This window comes from Carettochelys insculpta, chromosome 7, assembly GCF_033958435.1.
Source record: "Carettochelys insculpta isolate YL-2023 chromosome 7, ASM3395843v1, whole genome shotgun sequence".
Taxonomy (NCBI): Eukaryota; Metazoa; Chordata; order Testudines; family Carettochelyidae; genus Carettochelys; species Carettochelys insculpta.
In genome coordinates this window covers 9,966,257-9,987,048 of record NC_134143.1, presented here as the reverse complement: position 1 = coordinate 9,987,048, position 20,792 = coordinate 9,966,257, and the positions used below count along the sequence as shown (strand labels likewise).

Genomic DNA, 20,792 nt, shown 5'->3' with positions numbered 1-20,792 from the left:
TGCCGCCGCCTGTACCGCGGGAGCCGGGAGCCGGGAGCCCAAAGCCGAGCCCAGGGCGGGTGGTTCCCCGAGGCGGCGCCGAGCCCAGGGCAGTTGGAGCCTCGCCCCTGCCCGCCAGGTAGGCAGCGCCGTGTGTGTGTGTGCGCGCGCGCGCGCAGGGCGTGGGGGTGTGCAGGGTGGGGTGGGGGGTGCGCAGAGAATGGCGGGTGTGTGGGGTGCAGCGGACGGTGAGTGTGTACGTGCGCGCGCAGAGAATGGTGGGGTGTGGGGGGAGAGGTGTCCAATAGAGGTGTGTGTGCGCGCGTGCGAAGAATGGTGGGGTGTGGGGGTGCCGCGGACGATGTGTGTGTGTGGGGGGGGGGGGTAGAAGGGTGCCCAGAAGGTGTGTGCGTGTGTGCAGAGAATGGTTGGGCATGGGGGAAATGCAGCAGATGATGTGTGTGGGGTGGGGAGAGGAGTCCAGAAGGGGTGTATGTGAGTGCAAAGAATGGTGTTTGGGTGTGGTTGTGTGTCTGTGTTTGTGTGCAGGGAATGGTGTTTGTGTGTGCATGTAGAGAATGGTTGGGCGTGTGGGGAAAGCAGCAGATGATGTGTGTGGGGTGGGGAGAGGTGCTCAGAAGGTGTCTGCGTGTGTGTGTGTGTGTGCGCGCACACAGAGAATGGTGGTTGTGTGTGTGTGTGTGTGCAGAGAATGGTTGGGCATGTGGGGAAAGCAGCAGATGATGTGTGTGGGTGGGAAGAGGTGTGCAGAAGGTGTCTCTGTGTGTGTGTGTGTGTGTGCATGCATGCACAGAGAATGGTGTTTGTGGTGTGTGTGTGTGTGTGCAGAGAATGGTGTTTGTGTGTGGTTATGTGGGTGTGTACAGAGAATGGTAGGTGGTGGGGGTGCAGCAGACGGTGTGTGTGTGGGGAGGAGAGGGGTGTCCAGAAGGTGTGTGTGTGCAGAGGAAAGTGTGTGTATGGTGGGGGCAAGTATGTGTGCAGCGGATACCTCTGTGTGTGTGTCCAGAGGTGTCCAGCAGATGTGTGCACGCGCATGTGCCTGCAGAGGAATGTGGGTATGTACGTAGTGGATGGCAGGGTGTGTGTGTGTGCGTGCACGCGCAGAGGAACGTGGGGTGTGCCAGGGGAAGAAGGCAGAGGAGGTGTGTGTGTGCAAGTGCAGAGGGAATGTGGGCTGCAGGAGGCTGGCGAGGTGTCAGGGGGTCTGGGCTGTGTGCAGGGGATGGGGTCCCCGTGGTGTCAGAGGAAGGGGGTCTGGGCTGTGTGCAGGGGATGGGGTCCCCGTGGTGTCAGAGGAAGGGGGGGCTGGGCTGTGTGCGGGGGATGGGGTCCCCGTGGTGTCAGAGGGAGGGGGTCTGGGCTGTGTGCAGGGGATGGGGTCCCCGTGGTGTCAGAGGAAGGGGGGCTGGGCTGTGTGCGGGGGATGGGGTCCCCGTGGTGTCAGAGGGAGGGAGGCTGGGCTTTGTGCAGGGGATGAGGTCCCCGTGGTGTCAGAGGGAGGGGGGCTGGGCTGCATGTGGGGGTTGAGTATCTCCATGTGTCTGGGGGGTCCCAGCGCCCTCTGGCTGGGCTTGTGCCTCAGTGTACCCTGGCACCCAGCAGCCCTGCTTGTGCTGAGTGGGTCTGGGGGCCTGGCCCCTTGGCAGACCCCACACTGCAGGGCTCCTGGGCAGCAGCGGCTGCAGGGGGGACCGTGGGGCCTAGGGGCTCCTGCTTGCCAAGGGTGTGGGATGGGCACGGAGCACCCGCCCTGCTCGGCTTTGGCTCAGGCACTGCTGTAGCTATTCACTGGGAGTGACTGTGCTCCTGGGGCCCCAGCCAGCTGGGCGCTGCTAGCTCCAGTGGGGGTTGTGTGGCGGGTGTGTGCAGCCACAAGCCTGGGCATGCACGGCACGGTCCCACCCTGGCAGAGGATGGTCCCCTGGCTGTGTCGCCTAAGGGGGTGCCCACAGCTTCCCAGCCCAGGGGACCAGCAGGAAAAGGGGACACCACTGTGCCCAGGCTCTGTGGGACTCTATGGTGCAGCCTGGCAGCCTGGAGCTGGGGGGACAAGGGCAGACTTCCTCGGAACAGGGGGGTCTGTGGATGGGCAGGGGGCACCCCCCTCTCTCTCCCGTCCCGCGGGGAAGGAGAAGGGGTAGGGGTAGGGGAAGGACCGGTGCCAAGGCAAGGGCAAACAGAGGCCTTGGCTCTGGGGGATGGCTTGCTGCTCTGCAGGGGCTCAATCTGGCTCTGGTTGCTGAGGAGCCAACATGCCAATGCCTGTGCCATGCACGGCCTGGTGCTCCACGGAGGGCGTGGCCGGGCTCTGCGTGGCCACAGCCCTGCTGAGTGGCATGGATAGAGGGTGGGGGAAGCTGCAAGCATGGGGCATGGCTGCCTGCCACCCTGTGGGAGGAGAGGTCAGGCATCAGGCTGCTATTCCAACCCACCCCGAGCCAGGCGCCAGCCTTTCCTTCTGTGCGCAATGCCCCTTCTAGCTGGCACCAGTGGTCTGCTGCCAGCTCCGTGGTGCCTGGCCTGGGCAGCGGGCTCCCTATTGTGTCCCTCTCAGCTGCCCCAGAGACTCCAGCAGGGCTGTGGTGGGCAACAATGGCGGTTCACCCTGTGTGACTGATGGCCAAACTGTGCATGGTGCGACAGTGCTGAGTCCGGCGGGTGGGCCACCCCCTTGCCCTCCCTCTGCACGTGTCCTCTGCTGGGGGGCTCAGTGAAGGGTCCCTGCGCTGTGCTGCGTGGCTCATGTGGGCAGGGCTACAGGCCTGGGCATTCCTACCCTGCCCGACTGTATCCGGGGGCAGTCTTGGCCCCCAGCTCTGCTGCCATGTGGTCCTTGGCAGCGTCGCTCCCAGCGGCTTGGGGGGTCTCGAAGCCCCTTCCTTGCACCTCACATTCCCAGCCCATCTGCTGGCGTTGGCCGTGCCTCCCTGGCCTTTCTTGGCAGCTGATTTGTGCTGGGGGCCCTGGGGCTGGCAGCTCGAAAGGCCGGGTGCTAAGGTGAGTGGCTAAGCTGCAGCGTGGGGCACACACTGCCAGGAGCACGCCCATTGGGCGCCAGATGTCTGGGGCACAGGCCAGCACCCCCTCTGTAGACTGGCTCCTCCAGCAGAGGAGCTCACAAATCGCTGCCAGCCAGTGGCTCGGGCGCCAGCTGCCTGCAGCTGACTTCCCAGCCAGGACCTGTTCCCTTTGGCACAGGACCCTGAAAGGGCCTCGCCGCCTCCTGCATTGCCAGCAGGGTGTGTGGCAGCTGCCCTGAGCTTCTACAATGCCAAAGGGCCAGGGCCAGGGCCAGGGCCAAGCCCTGCCTGCTGCCTCCCAGCCCAGCCTGAGGGCACTGGGCCTGGGAGGGGAAGGTGGGAATGGACCCCACACCCAGGGACGGAATGGCTGGGGATGGGGAGATGGGACCCGAGTCTGCGTTAGCTGGGGCAGGAGGAGCTTGCGGGGGCGTTTCAGGTTCCAGTCTGGGGCAGACCAGGCTGGCTTTGGGGGGTCCCTTCCCCCTCAGCCCACCCCCAGCCGAGGGTAACGCGCAGGGCAGCCCCGGGCCCTCCAAGCAGCCCTGAGTCCTGGCCCCGGCCCGGCGGAGAGGGTCTGCCATGAGCATCCGGCTCTGGGTGGGGGCCCCGGGGGGTGGGGGTGTTTGGCACTCGCCCTCCCGCCCCCGGCCTGATGCTGACCCGCCTCTCGGTCTGTCTGGCTGCAGGTGCGGGGGGAGCGCCGGGATGAAGAGACGCACGGCCACCTGCTGGACCTTCCTTCTGCTGGCCGCCTTCTTCTGCGACGGCATCTCCTGCAAGGGCGGGCGGGGCGGTGCCCGGGGGGCGGCCCGCGGTGGGGCCCGGGGCATGGCCCGCAGCCGATCCAAGGCTGCCCCTCGCTACGGTCCCTCGGGAGCGGCGCTGCGGGTGGCGGCGGCGGCTGCTGCGGGTGCGGCCGCCGGTGTGGCGGCCAGAGCCGCGGAGAGGAGGGTGAGGGGCTCCGGGGAGCTCGGCCTGGACGACGGTGCTGAGTTCCAGGAAGGCAACAGGACGGGCAGCGGCGTGTACAGCTACCGCTCCTGGACCTCGGCCGCCGGGGCCTGGGACGCCGCGCACCTCGCCCTCCCCTTCTGCCTGGTGCCTGGCTTCCTCCGGCTCCTTCCCCTGTGAGGGCCACGGCGCCCGCCCCGCCTCGGAGCCTGCAGGGCACCCCCAGCCCGAAGCAGCTGCACCTGCCCCAGCTCCCGGCCGGCCCCGCGCCTCTCCCGCCTGCCGCAGGGCCAGAGCAGCCGGCGCTGCCCAGGGGGCTGGAGCTGGGGCCGTGCCCCTGGGCCTGATCTGGCAGGGGTTTTCCCCGTGGTGCTGGAGAGCGCCCTGCAGCCCCCCGCCCCGAGGCTCCCAGCCGGGGAAGCTGGAACGGGCGGGGGGACAGCGCGAGACCGCCAGGGGCGGCCGCCACTGCAGCTTGTCAGGAGTTGCTCACACCGGTTGACATGAATGTTTCCCAGCTCACTGGCCCTGCGCCCCTGAGCCATGGCCTGCGGGCGGTGTGGTACCGAGGAGCGGGGCCTGGCTTGCAGGCTGGGCTGGACCCACGGGCTGGGGTGAGACCACGTCTCAGCACAAGGAGCTGCTGCCAGTCCCCTGCCTCGGGCCCCGCTCTGGGCAGCTGTGCTGTGCGCTGGAGCTGGGTGCCAATCTCCTCCGGACTGGAACCCCAGCGCTGGCGCAGGCTGGCACTGCTCCGTTCCCTGGATGGAGGCAACGATTAGAGCTGCCCACACATCCCCTGGCTCCTCGCCATGGGCCTTCCCCTTGCTCCCAGGATCCTCCCAGACTGCCAGCCACTGGCCCACAGGGGACAAGTCCCACCGACATCAGCAACACCCACGAGGATGTACCAGCTTCTGCCAACTCCCTGCCAGTGGGCCTGACTGCCAGCTGCACCTCAGCGGGGGAGCTGCTCCGGGGGTTTCCCTGACGAACAGCGCGGCCGAGCTGTGTCCCTGGCCGCGCGCAGGCAGCCCAGCAGGCGGGGGTGGGCCAGATGAGGGCAGGGGTCTTTGTGCTCTGGCTTGGTTGGGTAGTGTGCACAAGGCGGCCGACCGGAGGGCGACGGCTGACTTGTGTGGCCCAGCCCGCCAGTGGGGCACAGGCTGTGTCCTGATTGGCAGGGGCAAGTGGGCCGGCGGGGGAGACGCAGTGCAAAGCCGATGCTGTGGGGAGGGGTCTGCTTGGGGAAAGATCTGCACCCCCTGGAGCAGTGGGGGGCAGGGGAAGCGGGTAACGCTGGGCCTGGCCCAGCTGAAGGCAGTGCAGATTTGAAGCCACGGACAGGGCTGCTGCGGCAGGAGCAAGCAGCAGTAGCCTTGGCAGCCATACACGCAGCCGAGCACCGCGTGTGCAGAGTCCAGACGCGACCCAGCGACCTCCCACTGCCATTGTGGGGAAGGGCCGAAGGCCCTATCCCTCCCCTTGCCCTCCAGCCCCAGGAGGCAGGTGGGGTAGCTTGCCCTGCACGGGCCTAGTGCCCCGGCCACTGGCCTGGCAAAGCCAAACTCGGCCACGCCGCCTGGTGGTGAGTGTGCCAGAGAGCTGTGCACGAACTCGCCTGCCTCTCCCTGGGCCGAGCCCAGGAGTCCTGGGCCCTGTACCCACCCACTAGCCAATGCTCACCTGTGGGCCCTTCCCCTGCAGTGGCCAGGCTCCGGGTCATAGGAAAGCCAAGTGCAGAGCTCAGCTCCGCTGGCTGCTGCAGCAGTGATGGAAACGGTGGGGACCGGCTCCGCGGCAGTTACCACCAGTGCAGGCGTGCGCCTGTGCTAGCCGGTGGGCGTGAGGCTTGGGGGCCCGGGCCCATGCACTGCGCTGCCTGCCCTGCCCTGCGCATTTGAGAAGCTGCCATGGCTGGAAACCTCTCAGGTGCCAGGCTGTGAGCTCCCAGCACAGGGAACTGGGACCAGCGGCTGAACAGCTGATGAGGTGAAGCAAGTGCCCCTGGGAGTGAAGGGGTCAGGAGGCAGGGCCGGTCAGTGCGGGGAGGGAGGGGTCCAGACTGGTGAACCACCTCCGGAGCCACCCCCTTGCTCTGACTTCAGTCTCAACTGGCAGCCCGGGGGACAGCCAGGAGAGCTCAGGTACTCAGGCCTGGCAGCCTTGCCCCAGGGCCCAGGCTCCAGGCCAGGAGTGCAGGGCCCCGCCTGTGCCCGTGCCCGTGCCCGGGGCGTGTTCTTTCACTCACGGCTTTGTAACTGCCCTCGTTTGTAACGGTTTGAGCTGTGTGCTCGCGGTGCTGTGGAAATAAAGCCTTGGAAGACCTGACTCGCTGGCAAAGGGGCAGTGCAGAGCGGTGCCTGCCCTGGCAGCCAAGGGGGCGCGCGGCAGCTCGTAGACACCCTCTTCGGGGCTGCCTCCTTTTCACCTGGCACCTGCCAGAGCTGTCCCAGCTCTCTCGGGTAACGGGGGAGGCCGGGCTCATGGCCGCATGCCCCCGGGAAGGGCAAGGGGAGCTTGCTGAGCCAGGCTGCCCTGCTGACACAGGGGGCAGTACGGAGCACAGGCCATGGCCGCTACCCCATTCCACCGCGCGGGCATGACTGACTGCCCACAGCAGGGGAGTCTGGACGGCTGGCAGGGATACAGCCGGGCCCAGGGCTCTCCCATTCCCGCTCATGGCCGCTGCATGTCCCGCAGCACCATCCCCAGGTTCAAGCCTGCACTGGCCCTGGTGGCAGAGACCAGATGGGGGCAGTCGCTGAACTGCAGAACAGACAGAGCCCCACCCCTCCCCACAGGACGGCTGCTCCGGCCCATATCTTGTGGGTGAGCTGGAGGGGCTGAGTTAGAGACAGACATTGGAGTGTACAAAACAGTCGCTAAGTGCGTGGAGCCCGAGCGCCTCCCCTCTCCCGGCTGGGGAAGCTGCTGCCGCCCCGGCTCGTATCTGAAACTTAAAGATGATTCCCGCGCTGCTTCACTTCCCGGACAGCACAGTGCAGCTCCCAGCGACCCCCCACGGCTGAGGTGTGCTGTGCTCACACATACTACTGCGCTGACAGGGTCAAACTGCATTTAATGGCCCTTCACGCCCTGTGGGGGCGGGGGGGGGGGGGGGCGCCTTGGGTTTCACTTCAGACATCCCAGCTTTGATTTAAATCTCCGCGGCCATCGCCTGCTCGGCCTGCCCCTGGGGAGCCGGGGGCCAGCAGCACTGCAGCAGTGACAGCAGAGGAGGGTGGGCCCGGCTCCCATGGGGGCCCCATGGTGGGTGCTGCATGTTTCATTGACGTGGCTTCAGCAGTGACTGTTCGGCTCTGCTCTGCTCTGCCCTTCCACGAGATGCAGCGGCCAGCCCTGTCCCAGGCAGCATGAACCGAGGACGGGGCAAAGCCAGGCCCCGGCCTCCCCGTCAGCCTTCACCACGGGCCAGGGGAGTTCCCAGGCCAGGCTCCGCTCCCAGCACACTGCCATGGCAATGGTGGGCCCAGGCCAGGAAGCCAGAAAGATCCTCCTGCGAGGGCTGGGCCCCGCCCCAGGCCACACCGCCCCCAGAGCCGGGAGTGCTGGACTGAGGAGGGGACCAGCATGAGCCCCCATACCCCGATCTGCAGGGCAGGAGGATGGTGGCTCACCTTGGCCAGGCAGTCTCTGTGCCCCAGGGGCAGCCCTCAGGGGACAAGGCCCCCTGGCTGGTCTCTGTGTGCCCGGCCCCGGCAGGGGAGTCCATCCTCTGAGCAGGGCTCAGTCCAGCAGCACCAGGCCCAGCTCCCCCTTGCGGAAGGTGCGCAGGAGCTCGTAGGCGGCTGCCGAGTAGTCGGGGGTGATGACGTTCACGTCCCCTGCAAGAGAAGGCAAAGGCTGGGGGCAAGGGAGAAGCCAGTGGCCTGGCCCGGCCCTACTCCAAGGTCCAGAGCCACCACTGCTGCCAGGCCCCAAATGTGGGGAGGGGAGTGGGCCCCAGCAGGTCCCTGGGCACTGCACTGCGTTGCACAGCCGGGGCTGCCTGCGAGCGGAGCAGGGGTGCTGGATGGCTGCCCCAGGTGCAGAGATGTACCTGCCCCCACTGCCCCTGAGGGCAACTCCCCAGCCACCCCCTCCCTGGTGCCAGCCATGTGCCCTGGCCACACTGACGCAGGCCATCCCCTATGCAGATGGCCGGCAGCAACTGGGACCCTGCCCCGCCCCGCCCCGCCCCGCCCTCACACCAGGGTGCTCCCTGTACCCCCCTGCGCTCGAGGCTGGGTACTCTCTGCCTGGCATTGGGAGGCACACAACTGCTCCCCTGCCGGCTCGGGGCTCTCCCCCACCCCCCGCGGGGTCTCGAGCCTGTGGGCACTCACCCGTCCCGGTGAGCACCTTCACCTTGTGCGTCTTGCCCAGTTTCACTGCCACGCGCTTGAGCACACTCTCGAGGTCGTCGCTGGGCTCGCCCAGCCCGTAGCGCTCCACGTAGCTGTGCCAGGCCAGCCAGAGCGGGTGAGCCCCCAGGGCACCGAGCAGGGCTCCCTGCCCAGCGCTCAGGGGCTGCACAGCATGCAGTGCCCACTCCCAGGCAGGGCCACCAGCCTCACGCCCCAGCTGACCAGCCAGTCGCAGGCCCCAGGCCACCTCCTGGGGCGTGCAGGGACTTCTGCACATCCCTGCCTGCCTGGGGCCCCCAGCTGCCACCCTCAGAGGGCCTCGGGCAGCAAACACCTCACTGCTCTGCCATGGGGCATTTACTAGCAAAGCTGCTGCCCGGGGCGGGTGCAATTGGGTTACTGACCATACAACCAGCCTGGGGGTCTGACCCGAGACGGGCGTGCACGGCTACGGCGTGGCCTGTGCGTGCTCCTACAGCCCTACTGAGCAGCTCAGGGCAGGGCAGCGCCAGCTAGCCACAGCACCAGTGGGCAGAGCCGGCGTCCTGGCAAGGGGTGCCCCTGCCGACAATGTGGCAGGAGCAGGCGCCAAGCCAGGGCTGAGGGGTGGCCCTGGGAAGGCGCAGGCAGGGGCCGGTCCCCCAGGACTGGGGAAGCCCCTGGGAGCTCAAGGCCTGAGCCCAGCCACCCCTCTCCACATGCCCTCTACAGCAGCCAGCCTCTCAGGAAGTGCTCACCTGAACTGCTGCTGCTTGTTCAGGGTGTACAGCAGGTAGTCGGCCATGACGCTCTCGCCCACCAGGTGGTCCCGGATGGCCCCTGTGAGACAGAGCAAAGCCTGAGTGCCAGCCCCAGGGCACTGTGGGGGGCAGGAGAGTCCCCACCGAGCTCCCCCCGAGATTCAGCTGCCCGCTCTGGGGCCAGTGAGCTCAGCCTGAGAACACAGCTCCCCAGGGCCACCACAGCGCAGGCCCAGCCGGGACGCCCCGCTGGCTCAGTGAGACAGGCAGTACATGCACAGCCCTAGAGCCTGCAGCGTGCCCCATCCCAGGCGGGGGGGCCAGCGGCAGCTCTGGTGGGGGTTCCCCAGCAGCAGCTCACAAAGAGCATGGACGGGGGCTCTGCCCCGGTCTCACAGCAATGGCATGTCTCACGCGGTGCTGCCGGCTCGGGTGGAGTGGGCCCCTTCCCCACACTGCCCACGAGCACCAGCGCCAGGGCTGCGACCTCAGGCCTCCTGCGCCGAGGGGACAGCTCCCAGCCAGAAGCAGCAGCAGCTCCACAGCCCTTCTCACCGCACAGGGCCAGTTTGAGGCCTGCCTCCACGCTCTCGATCCGCGGCGCCAGCACGCCCGGCGTGTCCAGCAGGTACACGAGGGGCCGCTCGGAGACCTGGGCAGGCAGACAGGCTTGGTAAGGGGCTGCGCGGGCACAGAGCGGCGCTGGCAGAACACAGGCGGACTCCCCCGGCCCCAGCGACGCCGACAGCCCTGGACGGAGACTCCGTGGGGAGCCAACACCAGCACTTCAGATAGCTCAGCACAGCCAGGCCGCCCAGCCCTGTCCCAGAGGGTCCCTCCAGCCACCTGCCAGCAGCCCTAGGGGAGAGCAAAGCACAGAGCCCCCGGGTGGGCAGGCAAAGGAGGCTCTGGAGGGTTAAGCCCCGGGTGTGGGGTCCAGATGCCGGGTGGCGAATGCAGGTAGGTTTGGAGCAGCCTTCCACGCTTAGTGAGCTCTTCCCCAGTGCTCCTGGGCTACCCCAGTGTCACACGCCCCCATCTGCATTAACATCACGACCCCCGGGAAGCGGCCAGAGGAGGCCCAAGCCCAGGGCAGCTTCCTTTGCAGGGGAGCGGTTTGCAGAGCCTACAGACCGTGGCACGCACTGCACTGCACTGCAGCCTGGGACCTGGCCCATGGACAGGCCTTGCCTGCGGCACAGAGACAAGCACCCAGCTTCTTCTGCAAGCTGCTGTCCTGGTGATGTCCCCGGGTCCCTTAACCCGGCCACCTTCTGACCATCTCAATTCACCAACCATTGGCCTCCCGCAGCCCTGCTGGCCTCCCAGAGCGCACACTGGGCACCCAACTCATGCCCTCTGAATGGCCAGCACTGGACCCCTGGCTGGCCACGCTCCTGAGGACAGTACCTGGATTCTGGTCAGCACGGCCTTGGTGATCCCTGGCTCGGCACCCACGCGGGAGGCTTTCCCTTCGGGAAAAAGAGACGCTCCGTCAGCTGGAGCAGAAGCCTCACATGGACCCAGCCTGCTCCCAGGGCAGTGATGGGGGTCTGCCAATTCCCAACAGGTCTCCCTGCTGTGCCTCATGCGACGGATGTCCTGGAGCTGGGACCCTGTCCAGCCCGCGCCAGCTCCCCCAAGCACCCCTGGTTTCCCCCTCTTGGCTCCTGGGCGAGCTCAGCCAGCCTCTCTGCATTGCTCACTGAACACCAGAACTACGGCAGAGTGGGGAACCAGAGCAAGTGAGGACCCAACCCCCCTGCAGCCTGGGGGTGTCCCTCCTGAGCCCGGGTCATAGACCGGCCAGGGCAAAGAGCCCGTCGGCAGGGCCGCTTCCGTGCTGGGGGAGCCGGCTCGCTGCAGGAGAGGCCTGAGTCACCAGGAGGCCCAAGGAACCCACTCTCAGGGCCCCGCAGAGCCCCCAGGCCTCCACAGCTTTGAGGGCCGCAGGCGGGGGCGCGCTTCCTCCCAGCCCCGGGTGCAACGGCAAGGCACGGCAGGAAGTACCCTTCTTGAGGTGCAGCCGCCGCATGGAGTTGATGAGGGACGATTTCCCCACGTTGGGCACCCCGATCACCAGGGTGCAGTATTCCACGTTCTGCAACAACGGGAAGGGAGAGGCATGAGCCAGGCTCCCGTGCCACCCCACCAGGTTCCCCAGCCCCCCAGATCCCCCAGTCGGCACGGCGCCAGGCTGCTCAGCGCACCCCACCCCACCGGCACCCCCGTGCACCAGGCAGGACGGAGCTGGCAACAGGAGTGCGGCAGTGCCAGGGATCCGCATGGCAAGCCAGCCTTGCTGGGGAGCGCAGGCTGGCCCAGTCCTTACGTTCCAGGCTTCACCACAAGGCATGGGAGAGGCCAGCTGGAAGGCCAGGGCACCCGTGGGACTCTCCCTCGGAACTGAGAAGCCAGGCTTCCCTCCCACTCAGGCCAGTGGCAAGGCACGGGGGGCAGGTGCTCTGCACTGCTTCTAGCAGAACCAGGCACGCGCCCCAGCCAGCATGTTCGAGGGGAGCAGAGAGCATCTGGGGACCCCGCAGCCACCAGGGGGCTGTATCCCTGCCGGCTCCGGGGGGTGGGGATGGAGGGCACCCAGCACTCGGAGAACCAGGTCCTCTTTGGGCCCATTCTATACTCTGACACGCGTGCGGTTCCCATCAGTGCGCCCATCCGGACAGGCCCTCTGCCCGTGGGGGTCAGCAGGCAGCAGGGCAGAGGTCCTGCTCGCACACGCTGACCTCAGCTCGCTGGTAGCGCTGGCTGCTGCGGACCAGATCTGTGATGAGGGGGATGACCTGCCAGGCAATGCAAAGACAGATGTGAAGCGATGCACTGGGGTGGGGCAGTAACCAGCTGCTAGACCTCCTGATGCCCAGCTGAGCTACGAGCAGCCAGAGCTCACCCTCCCTGCTGTGACGCGTCGGCTGGTGGGACAGACAGCACTGCTCTGCCATTCGCCTGCACTTCGACACAGCTTGAAGCAAACAGCTTCCAAAGGAAGGCGCTAGGCAGCCGGATGGGGCTATGTGGGGGCGAGCTTCCTAGCCAGCGTTCACTCTCAGCTGTGACACTGCCAAAACAGGGGAGGCTGGGAATGGTCCCCCCAGGGGTGTGGCGCATTGGGGGAATGGTTACAGCAAAGGGGTTACTAGTTCAATAGCTGCCACTCTCCAGCCATCGGACGAGCTCTCCGAGAGGGACAGGCTGCTACCTAACAGGCCCTTTCAGCTGGCAGCGAGTCTGAGAAAAGAGGAGACTGAGGGGCATATGACAGAGGTACACAAAAGGATGAGCGGTGGGAGAAAGTGAGCAAGGAAGTTGTTTACTTGTTCCCATAATGTAACAACTAGAGGGCACCCAATGAAATTAATGGACAGCAGGTTTAACACAAATAAAAGGAAGTTCTTCTTCACCCAGCACACAGTCTGCCCGTGGAACTCCTCGCCAGAGGAGGCTGTGAAGGCTGGGACTATAACTGGGTTGAAGAAAGAGCTAGATACATTCATGGAGGTTAGGTCCCTCAACGGCTATGAGCCAGGATGGGTAAGGGATGGTCCCTAACCCCTGCTTGGCAGAAGCTGGAGATGGATGGCAGGAGAGAGATCGTTACCTGCTCAGTCCACTCCCTCTGGGCACCTGGCACTGGCCACTGTTGGCAGACAGGACACTGGGCTGGATGGAGCTTTGGCCTGACCCAGTGTGTGAATTATCACCCCTGGGGGGTGACTTGAGCCCCCATGGTCACTGCTGCTCACTGTACAGCAATCAAACCCAGCAGCGGTGCTGACTGTAGCCAAGCCTCCTTCCAGCCCATGCAACCGGCCACACTGTCAGGGCCCGGATACCTTCAGGCTCCTACCTGTCAACCCACACCACCCTGCCCTCCAGGCAGCCGGGGGCAAAAACCAGTTCTCCCCACCACACAGTGCTCACCCAAACAACTCGGCTGGGGACCGGACCAATGGGCAGAGGTGCCCCAGGAGGGAGAGGCCTGCAGCCAGGCGATGGGGTACATGATTCTGGGGCCCTGCCAGCCACCTGGAAACATTCAGATGGTTTTGTTCCGCAGGAGAAGCGGGACTCTCCTCTGCCCGGCACTGGCCGGATGCCAGCAGATACCGAGCTCCTGCTGAGCACACAGCTCTCCCCCGGCAGGGCAGAATACAGGGGCTGAGGGCTCCCTGCAGGCCTGACAGACGTGTTTGGCTCATAATCCACAGTGGAGTCTGCAGGCCCAACACATGAGCATTAGGGTCCCTTTAACAGCACTGAAAAGAATTGAAGCACGACCCTGATGCTGCTGGCATGAGCATTCAGCTCCTACATCTGCAGGTCTCGCAATGGCTGGGCTCACCATCCGGGCACTGCTCAGAAAGGCCCGTGGAATGATGCCAGCAGGCAGTGCCACCCACGCGGTCTCTCTCTGAGCCCAGGGGCATGTACACTCATGCATGAGTAAAGAGAGGCTCCAACTGCCAGCCCCACAAACTCCCTGGGGCTGCGAGATCCAAATTCCACCGTGTTAGCTAAAGCAGAGCCCAGGAATACAATCCTGCTGCAGTCACTAATGGCGCCCGATCGCGGAGAGGTGCCAGGGCGCGGAACGGCTGAGTGCAGCGCAGCCTGGCCTCAGCTGCAAGCAGCCGCACCGCGGAGCAGCCCTGCGCGGCACGGAGCAGCTGCCAGAAAAGACGGGCTCTCACCTCCTTGACGTTTTCATCTTTGACGCAGTTTGTGAAGAGGACGTTTTTGAGCCCTTCCTGTTCCAAGCGCTCCAGAATTCTCTAGCCAGAAATGAGAGGGTTCCAGGTCAGGGAGAACAACGCCCCAGGGGGCCCCGGGCCATAGTCACACCGACCCAACTGTGGCATGCTCACTCGCGTGGGAGGTAGCTGGGGTGATGTGTGGTGCAGCCATCAGCTCTGCCAGTCACCCTTGGCTCAGAAGGCACAACGCTCAACACAAACGCCCGTTCTGCTCCCCACCGCCTGCCTACAAAGCACAACTACTCACTGGCTTAGACTTGTGGGGGACACGGAATCCAAGCCCCTTGCTCTGTGCCCCTCTTTCCCTGTCTGGGGAACGGGGGTGAGTGCATGCAGCCAACCCACCACGGTGCACAGTGAGGGCCAGGCAGCGTTATGTGCACACACTGTCTGCAGGGTGAATGCAGCGTCTTTCAGCCAACAAAGATAGGCCAATCCTTCCACAAAAAAACACCAACAGCTACCACTGCAAGACTCCGGCCCTGTGGTGCTTCTGCCCTGGCCCAGAGGGGCAGCTCTCTGGACTTAGCCTCACTGCCAGATGCAAAGGGGGGCTACAACTGCTGAGCATGTGGCAGATGAAGCTGTCAGAGAGGGTACCCAGCACAGGTCACTCAACAGCCAGGTATGGCCAGTCACCAGGAGTGATTGCTGCCAGTGGGCAAAGGAGCTGCCTGTGGGGAACTTGTCTCCCCACCCTGCTCACACTGGTTGGCTGGGGAGCAGTAGTGAGCTCAGACCAGAGAACAGAGCACAAAGGACAGGGCCTGTTTGCAGGTAGGCGGGTGGATCTCCCAAGTGCTATCTTGATGGATTGCCGGCTGCCGCTGCAGCCTCGTGCAGGGAGTGGAGAAGGTGAGAGGAGAGAGCAAGGGCCGGTGTTAAAGTGAAACCCTTTCTTCAGGCTTCCGCTTTCAAGCCCTCTGCTCAGTTGCCTTCCTTCTGCATCGTTAGAAGAGGGAGTACAAGAGCAGGGCAGGCTGTGTTTGGCACAGTACTAAGCCAGCCAAGGCCCCGTATAGCCAACTCTGAACCTTCTTTAGCACGGTTTAACGTTGGGACAGTGACTAGACCACAGCAACACGCGTGGCCCACAGACCCATGTGTATTAATGCATCAGACCCTCCAGGGCAGCACTTCCCAACCTTTGTGAGACAGCGACCCATTTTGACAGTCCAATGAGACTTTGTGACCCAAAGCAGTTCAAAACCAGAGGAGAGGGAAGGTTCTCCCCCTGTGAAAAATTTGGATAAATCTTGATACACCACCTGCCCCAGGCTTAAACCCTTTGCAGCCCCAAAATGCCCCCCACCTAACTCCCATGAGTACCACTGCTACCCCCCCAACTCCGCTGCTCCTTCACCAGGCTGCCACCGCCTCCTCCGGGCAGCTCCCTCTGGCCCTCCTACTCCCTACTCTCACCTGCAGCACAGGCAGTTCCCTGCCCCACTGCGCTGAAATGGATCTCAGTTTAATTGGTTTTACGGCCGGATCCCTCCTGCTGGCCGTTAAACCAATTAATTTGAGTTCCATTTCAGCATGGCAGGGCAGGGACTGGGAACTGGGGGAGTGAGCGACAGCAGCAGGAGGAGCCGCAAATGGCTCCTTGAAGAGCCGCATGTGGCTCAGAGCCACCCAGTTGGCAACCCTTCAAAAATCTAATGGTGACCCGTTTGGGCCCTGACCCATAGGTTGGGAATCCCTGCTCTAGAGGATCTGTGGCCCCTTAGGCCGGTACCAGGCCTCCTCCACCAGGGACCAGACCTGTGAGAGGTGGTAGTTACGTCAACAGGAGAAGCCCCCCTCCAACACAGCGCTGTCCACACAGGGGCTTAGCGTGCCATAAACGTGTTGATTAGTGATGTGGAGCAACACACTCATTGTGATTGCCTAGACCCCTAGACCCCAGCTCTGTCCAAACACAGACTCTGAATTAGAAAGCAAAGCCGGGGCGGTGCAGTAGCAATGGGAAGGTGCCTTTGGAGAGCAGGTGGAGAAAGCCTTTAAAGTGGGCCCTTACCGCTTTGTGAGTCAGGTTGGCCAGGTCCATTTTGTTCAGTACCAGCAGGTGAGGTCTGATGCCCAGGGCCTCATGGAAGGCAGGGTTCCGGCCTGAGAAGGGGATGTGCCGCCGCTAAGGAAGCCAAACATGTGAGCTACTCTAGGATGGGGAAGGGCCCAGCCCACGGAGATCTGCCCCCTTGGAGACTCTCACCTCCCACAAGGCCAGGCCCTGGCCAGGGAGGGACCCATGGGCCGCACACTGTGCTCCTTGCAGGCAGGGCCTGCCGTGCTGCAGTCCCCGAAGGATATGCGGGCATCATGCACCTCGATGAGGCAGTCCACCTTCCGCAGCATCGACTTCATCTGCCGCAGGCCTGTCAAAGCAGGGTGGCGTCAGCCGTGCCCGCTGGGGGAAGGGACGGGCTCAGCCCAGCCGGTTTTCTCCGCAGGAACTCAAAAGGGGGGGGGTGTCAGGACCAATGAGGGGTGAGGCTGTGAGGGTGCAGGAGGGCTGTCTGTTTTCCAGCGGGCACGACTTTGCATTTATCAATCCCCACCACCCGTATCAAAGGATGGGGGCAACATGAGCTGTTGCGACTCAAGACAGACTGTGGCCTCGCTGTGGGGAGTTCTCTGAAAATATCCACTCAATGTACAGTGGCAGGCAAAAAAGCCACAGGCTCTCAAAAGCCATTGGAGAAGCAAAAGAGAAGACAGAAAACAGCATCAAGTCACTATGTAAATCCAGGAGGTGCTCACATCTGGAACACCGCCTGCACGCTGCTCACACGACCCCCAAGGAGACAGCTAGCTAGAGCAGGGGTCAGCCAGCAACCCTTCCGAGTCAGAGTGCCAAAATCTGACCTTTGGACTTCTACGTATGGCCCCACAACAGGCTGCTCCATAAGTAAATGAACAGGCAGCACTTTACTGTGTAGGTGGCGGCTGGTGGCATTAGCTGGTCTTTCGTTAATCCATAGGCAGCCTGGCTTTGAGCAAGACCCCAGCTGCATGGGGGAAGAGGGGCAGGGCTGCATTCCCACCTCAAGTGCCAATGAAAACCAGCTTGCGTGCCACTTTTGGCACTGGTACTGGGGGTTGCTGAGCCCTGAGAGAGAGGGTGTGTATGGGGACGGATAGATAAATAGGTGGTGGGTGTGTGTGAAGAGGGACAGACAGACACAAACAGAGTGTGTGGGCAACGATACATAGCCTGCCTCTCACAATCCACCTTACGCAGCACCTCCTTCATCTGCTGCAAGCCTCTCCAAGCAGTGGTGTCAGCTGGGCCCGCAGGGGGAAGGGGTGAGGTGCGTGGGGAGGGGCAGACAATTAGGTGGAGAGGGAGGATGTAGGGACAGACAGCAATGGGTGTGTGGGATGATGGACAGACAGAGGGTTTGTTTGGGGGTGCACTAGAGAGAAGCAGCCTGTGGGGCGGGGGGACAGAGGCGAGAGGGCCGGGGGAGGATGAATAGCTGGAGCGATAGGGGAGAGATGGGCGGGCGTGAGGGGGTGTGTGGGATGATGGACAGAGAGAGGGTTTGTTTGGGGGTGCACTAGAGAGAAGCAGGATGTGGGGCGGGGGGACAGAGGCGAGAGGGCCGGGGGAGGATGAATAGCTGGAGCGGTAGGGGAGAGATGGGCGGGCGTGAGGGGGTGTGTGGGATGATGGACAGAGAGAGGGTTTGTTTGGGGGTGCACTAGAGAGAAGCAGGATGTGGGGCGGGGGGACAGAGGCGAGAGGGCTGGGGGAGGATGAATAGCTGGAGCGATAGGGGAGAGATGGGCGGGCGTGAGGGGGTGTGTGGGATGATGGACAGACAGAGGGTTTGTTTGGGGGTGCACTAGAGAGAAGCAGGATGTGGGGCGGGGGGACAGAGGCGAGAGGGCCGGGGGAGGATGAATAGCTGGAGCGGCAGGGGAGAGAAGGGAGGACGTGAGGGGGTGTGTGGGATGATGGACAGAGAGAGGGTTTGTTTGGGGGTGCACTAGAGAGAAGCAGGATGTGGGGCGGGGGGACAGAGGCGAGAGGGCCGGGGGAGGATGAATAGCTGGAGCGATAGGGGAGAGATGGGCGGGCGTGAGGGGGTGTGTGGGATGATGGACAGAGAGAGGGTTTGTTTGGGGGTGCACTAGAGAGAAGCAGGATGTGGGGCGGGGGGACAGAGGCGAGAGGGCCGGGGGAAGATCAATAGCTGGAGCGGCAGGGGAGAGATGGGAGGACGTGAGGGGGTGTGCGGGAGGATGGGCGGACACAAGGGGGTGTGGGAGGATGGACGGACACAAGGGGGTGTGCGGGGACAGACAGGAGCTGGGGGAGGGGCGGGGCAGGGCAGGGCTGTGGCCCCGGGGCAGATTCCAGCCCGGGAGCTCGGGGCTGAGGGGAGGTGTGAGCTCCGCTGGTGCGGCAGCCGCGAAGGGAACGTGTCCCCCTCACAACTTTCACTGACTTCCCCCGGGCCTGCCCCAAACGCGCCCGCACATCTTCTGCAGCGGTGGGGCGGGGGCCGGACCCGGGAGCCAGCGACAGATGGGGGCTCCCCCGTGCGGCTGGAAATGCGTCTCCTGGCGCACCCCATGCGCCGCTCGCCTCGGCGGCTGCCCGGGCACACGGCCGACTCCCCTCCAGCCTCCCGTCCACCCGAGCCCCAGGGCCCTTTCCGCGGAGCCAGGCGCGCGCCAGCCTGTCCCAGGGCTGGGACCCTCCCACCCCGTCCCGGGGGCAGGACTCTGCCCTTCCCCTGGTGGAGCCGCACCGGATTGCTCCGGGCCCAGCCCTCCACCCGATCCCGGTCCCTCTGGGTCCTGTCTCCATCCCCCCACGTAGCCGTGCGGCCGCTGTGGCTCGTGCTGCCTCCCGCGCCCGCCGCCGCCGGGAGCCCCGCCCCCACCTTTGGCCATGTGCCCGGGGAACCAGGAGGCCACATCCCGGCCGCCGAAGTCGAACCGCTGCCGCCAGGCCGCCCGCAGCGCGCCCGCCGCCAACCGCATCGTGCCGGAACCAGCCCGCCGGGCAGCGGCGCCGCCCGGAGCGCGCACCCGGTAACACCCCCGCCCGGGCAGCTTCCGGTTCCGGCCCTCACAAGCCCCACCCCCCAGAGCGCTCAGCAGGCCGGGAGTAATGGGCGTAGCCAAGACGTCACTGGCTGGTCATCGCCTATCAACGAGGCCCACGTAAGCACCTCCCGCCCCGCTCGACCTCCGACAGATGTGTGACGCCATCAGGGGCCCGGTTGTGTGACGTATTGTAAGGGGCGGGGCTAGCTGCCTATGGTCACTCCCGGGCCGGGGCGGCAGCAGCACTTCCGTGACTGGGGGGGCGGGGCAGGTCTTTGAAGAGACGCTTGGTAACTGCGGGGCGTGGCAGGGGATGTCAGCTGGCACCGCAAGCGGGGTGGTACTGGCGGGGTGGAACTGGGGGGGCAGGGTGGGGTGGTACCAGGGGGGGCAGGCAGGGTGCTACTGGTAGGGTGGGGTGGTACCAGGGGGGCAGGTGGGATGGTACTGGCAGGGTAGGGTGGTACCAGGGGGGCAGGTGGGATGGTACTGGCAGGGTAGGGTGGTACCAGGGGGGGCAGGCAGGGTGCTACTGGTAGGGTGGGGTGGTACCAGGGGGGCAGGTGGGATGGTACTGGTAGGGTGGGGTGGTACCAGGGGGGGCAGGCGGGATGGTACTGGTAGGGTGGGGTGGTACCAGGGGGGCAGGTGGGATGGTACTGGTAGGGTGGGGTGGTACCAGGGGGGGCAGGCGGGATGGTACTGGTAGGGTGGGGTGGTACCAGGGGGGCAGGTGGGATGGTACTGGTAGGGTGGGGTGGTACCGGGGGGTAGGTGGGATGGTACTGGCAGGGTAGGGTGGTACCAGGGGGGGCAGGCAGGGTGCTACTGGTAGGGTGGGGTGGTACCAGGGGGGCAGGTGGGATGGTACTGGTAGGGTGGGGTGGTACCAGGGGGGCAGGTGGGATGGTACTGGCAGGGTAGGGTGGTACCAGGGGGGGCAGGCAGGGTGCTACTGGTAGGGTGGGGTGGTACCAGGGGGGCAGGTGGGATGGTACTGGTAGGGTGGGGTGGTACCGGGGGGTAGGTGGGATGGTACTGGCAGGGTGGGGTGGTACCAGGGGGGCAGGCAGCGTGGTACTGGTAGGGTGGGGTGGTACCAGGGGGGTAGGTGGGATGGTACTGGCAGGGTGGGGTGGTACCGGGGGGGAAGGTGGGATGGTACTGCGAGGGTGGGGTGGAATTGGGGGGACAGCGTGGAGTGGTACTGGCAGGGTGGAGTGGTACCAGGGGGGCAGGCAGGATGGTACTGCGAGGGTGGGGTGGTACCGGGGGGCAGGCGGGATGGTACTGGCAGGGTGGGGTGGTACCGGGGGGCAGGTGGGATGGTACTGTGAGGGTGGGGTGGTACTGGGGGGCTGGTCCCAGGGGTGAGGCAAGGTGGGCTGGCATCCTGAGGAAGCCGATGCCAGAAACGTGGGGCAAGGCTGGATACTGATCTCTGTCCCATGACATCCCTCTCTCTCTTGCTCTCTCTGCAGGCAGTGATGGCAGAGCCACAGTGTGGGGGGCAGCCAGGGTGTGGCACAAGGTGTACAGACTCATCCGCAGGCCTGCTGGGCACCACCCCCGCAGCTGGCATGGCTCCTCCCAGCGCACCCCCTGCCAGGGCCGCACCCCCTGGACATGGCACAAGCTCCTGTCCCAGGGCAGCTGCCCCCACAACTCCGTCTGACATTGTTTTGCCCCCTGTGCCAGGTATAAGCCCTGCGGCTGGGGCGGCTCCCCCCTTGCCCTCTGAAGCAATGCCCTCCGTGCCAGCCCAGGCAATGCCCCTGCTGCCGCTGGACGATGTACGCTATCAGATAGTTTGCACCAACTGGTACTAGAGCTGTCCGGCACCACAGTGTCTGGAGGGCAAGTCCCAAA

At 64.9% G+C, this 20,792-nt stretch overlaps 2 protein-coding genes across 2 annotated transcripts; one reads left to right on the top strand and one right to left on the bottom strand.

Annotated features, from left to right (window-relative positions):
- Positions 1 to 6,302, top strand: SPRN (shadow of prion protein). Its single transcript, XM_074999472.1, has 2 exons — positions 1 to 118; positions 3,713 to 6,302. The coding sequence occupies exon 2, from the start codon at positions 3,732 to 3,734 to the stop codon at positions 4,155 to 4,157; it is 426 nt and encodes a 141-aa protein (XP_074855573.1). The 5' UTR covers positions 1 to 118; positions 3,713 to 3,731; the 3' UTR covers positions 4,158 to 6,302.
- Positions 6,303 to 7,052: 750 nt separating this feature from the next.
- MTG1 (mitochondrial ribosome associated GTPase 1) lies at positions 7,053 to 18,914 on the bottom strand. Its single transcript, XM_074999404.1, has 11 exons — positions 18,758 to 18,914; positions 16,174 to 16,237; positions 15,880 to 15,985; positions 13,797 to 13,877; positions 11,832 to 11,888; positions 11,098 to 11,188; positions 10,498 to 10,559; positions 9,643 to 9,739; positions 9,085 to 9,166; positions 8,327 to 8,439; positions 7,053 to 7,825 (listed from the first exon to the last, which is right to left on the bottom strand). The coding sequence occupies exons 1-11, from the start codon at positions 18,855 to 18,857 to the stop codon at positions 7,728 to 7,730; spliced, it is 951 nt and encodes a 316-aa protein (XP_074855505.1). The 5' UTR covers positions 18,858 to 18,914; the 3' UTR covers positions 7,053 to 7,727.
- Between the last annotated feature and the right edge of the window lie 1,878 nt (positions 18,915 to 20,792).

Coding starts and splice junctions, on each gene's coding strand:
- SPRN (XM_074999472.1), top strand. CDS start 3,732: ATGAAGAGACGCACGGCCACCTGCTGGACCTTCCTTCTGCTGGCCGCC.
- MTG1 (XM_074999404.1), bottom strand. CDS start 18,857: ATGCGGTTGGCGGCGGGCGCGCTGCGGGCGGCCTGGCGGCAGCGGTTC. Junction 10,560..11,097: donor GCGGCTGCACCTCAAGAAGG/GTACTTCCTGCC, acceptor TTTTTCCCGAAG/GGAAAGCCTCCCGCGTGGGT. Junction 7,826..8,326: donor GAAGGTGCTCACCGGGACGG/GTGAGTGCCCAC, acceptor CTTCTCTTGCAG/GGGACGTGAACGTCATCACC.